This window comes from Sinocyclocheilus rhinocerous, unplaced genomic scaffold, assembly GCF_001515625.1.
Source record: "Sinocyclocheilus rhinocerous isolate Xijiao unplaced genomic scaffold, SAMN03320098_v1.1 C36883857, whole genome shotgun sequence".
NCBI classification, from domain to species: Eukaryota; Metazoa; Chordata; class Actinopteri; order Cypriniformes; family Cyprinidae; genus Sinocyclocheilus; species Sinocyclocheilus rhinocerous.
The window spans coordinates 1-2,179 of record NW_015786635.1 but is presented as its reverse complement, the minus strand read 5'-3'; the positions used below and the strand labels follow the sequence as shown (position 1 = coordinate 2,179).

General features: G+C 33.5%; 1 protein-coding gene across 1 annotated transcript; it reads right to left on the bottom strand.

Moving 5' to 3' along the window:
• Window positions 1-5: 5 nt before the first annotated feature.
• LOC107736680 (integral membrane protein 2B-like) lies at window positions 6-1,605 on the bottom strand (the record flags this gene model as incomplete). Its single annotated transcript, XM_016548049.1, has 3 exons — window positions 6-895; window positions 1,113-1,263; window positions 1,398-1,605. Coding segments are annotated over 3 exons (448 nt in total), but the record flags the coding sequence as incomplete, so codon positions are not given.
• Window positions 1,606-2,179: the final 574 nt, after the last annotated feature.

Here is a 2,179-nt window from a genome sequence, read left to right as displayed (position 1 = left end):
AAAAAAAAAAAAAAATCCACCCCAAATATTTGAATAGTAGTATATACTGACAAACCTAACAAAATATCACATAAGCATGACAAAAACATTGTGTATGATTTTTCTGTTTATTTTGTTTCTTATATGGAATTTAAAAGCTTGTGTATAAAGACAGAAAGGTGTAAAGTTTAGGATCCTATTTTATCTTATATACAAATTAGCAAAAAACAAAAAGTAATTTCAGATTGGAAAATTTGTAGTAATTTTAAAGAAAGAGTTCTGTTTGTATGGTTATCCATCTCATTTAAAACTAAATATTTATATTTGCAAATAAAATGCAAATTCAAGAAAACCTCAAATTGTGACGTTATGCATTTTAGCACTGCAACATTGTGATCCACATTATACACTGATTTGCTGAAACTTTGAATAGTATCAAAATTAAGTACAGTAGATGTTGCAAATGTTAAAGATACAGAAAAAAAATCATACATTTTTCAGCAATCTCATGGGAATAAATTATTAATGATTAAATTACTTACTGTCTTAAACTCTGATTGGACTTCTATATAGGCTAAAATCACTATTGTTAATCACTTTTTGCTCTTGTGCGCAATATGTCCTTTTATTAAGTCTAATATTCATAAAATAGCATAAGACACACATTACATGTATACTCAAACATAATACACATCTTTGTGCAGAAAAGACAATTTCATATTTTAGATTTAAAAAAATATGTGAAAAAAAGGCCTACAGTAGAAAAGGTTTTCACTGAATGAAAGGAAGAGCTGAAGATCTGCTGCTTCGTCAGAGAGTCATGTTCTTCATGGCTCACAGATCAAAGTCTCCACAACAAACTTGTTTTCAAAATGGCGGATCTTGTGGCAGTTCAAAGCTTCACGTTTCTGCATACCTGCAGTGGAGCACATTCAGCTTTCAGAAGTTTGAAAGTATATAAAACCTCAAATGTACTTGTTTATACGGTTAACATGAGAGGAAATACTGTGCGCCTCCTTCACTTATGCACATATTTGTGCTTAAAACTTGAAAACAAGATCCACCGCGAAAGTGGAAAGACGTAACCACCGTTTACTGTAAACAACGTCTTTGGTTTGTTTGTGTACACTTACCCAGTATGATGTCTCTGCGCTGGAGTCTGTACGTGTCTTTGTCCTTGCACAGGTCATTGATGTAATAGCCCAGATCACTGGTGCTGTCCAGCCTCTCTGTAACCATCATCTCCTCTCGCATAAGGTACGTCTGAGGAAGATACATTCCTGCCTGCAAAACACACACAGAAAACGTAAACCTAACGTCTGAAATGCATTTGTGTGAAAAATACATCCACGCCAACACAAGAACCACTTATTGACACAAATTCACAGCATCTCCTGTTATTAAATGTGGCTGTTTACCTTGATGTTGACCAGGAACTCGTGGAAATCTCTGGGCGGCATGACGATAGAGGTGTTCAGGGTGATGATGTAGCATCTGTCCAGATTCAGGTCGAGATAAGCAGTCAGTTTCTGACAGCACAGAATGACACACAAGGTTATTGACACGGAAACAGACAGATTGTTTAACACGGAGAAAATAATTTTAGTATTATAATGAAAGCCGGAACTAAATATTCAAGATTGAGGGAGGACCAAAAGTAAAAATCAAAGAATTAGTTATTGACAAACCCATATTTATTGTCCTGTAATCTAAATATGTCAGCCTATTAGGGTTTTGTGGGGCTTTTTTTTTTTTCTTTAAAAAATTGTGGTGAATTTTTATGTTGTTTGGCAGTGAAAACTAACCAATCATTATTATGTATTGATGTAATTAGTATTTGTGACAATAAGCATACAATAACCGTACAACCATTCAAAAGTTTGGGGCTGGTAAGATGTTTTTAATGTTTTTGAAAGAAGTCTCTTGTGCATTTATTTAACCAAAAATACAGTAAAAAATTGTCATGTCAAATAATATTACAATATAAAATTGAATGTTACATTCAATGCCTTTACTGTCAATTTTGATAAATTCAATGCAGCCTTGAGGAATATTATTAAAGCAAAAACAACTTGCCAACCCCCCCTTAACCTCATAATCTCAGAAACTGAAAATTTCAGAAAACCTGTCCATCCCTGCTAAATTTATAATGGATATGAATACAGCAGTGTGGCTGATAATATGTCAGTTGACTGATAAT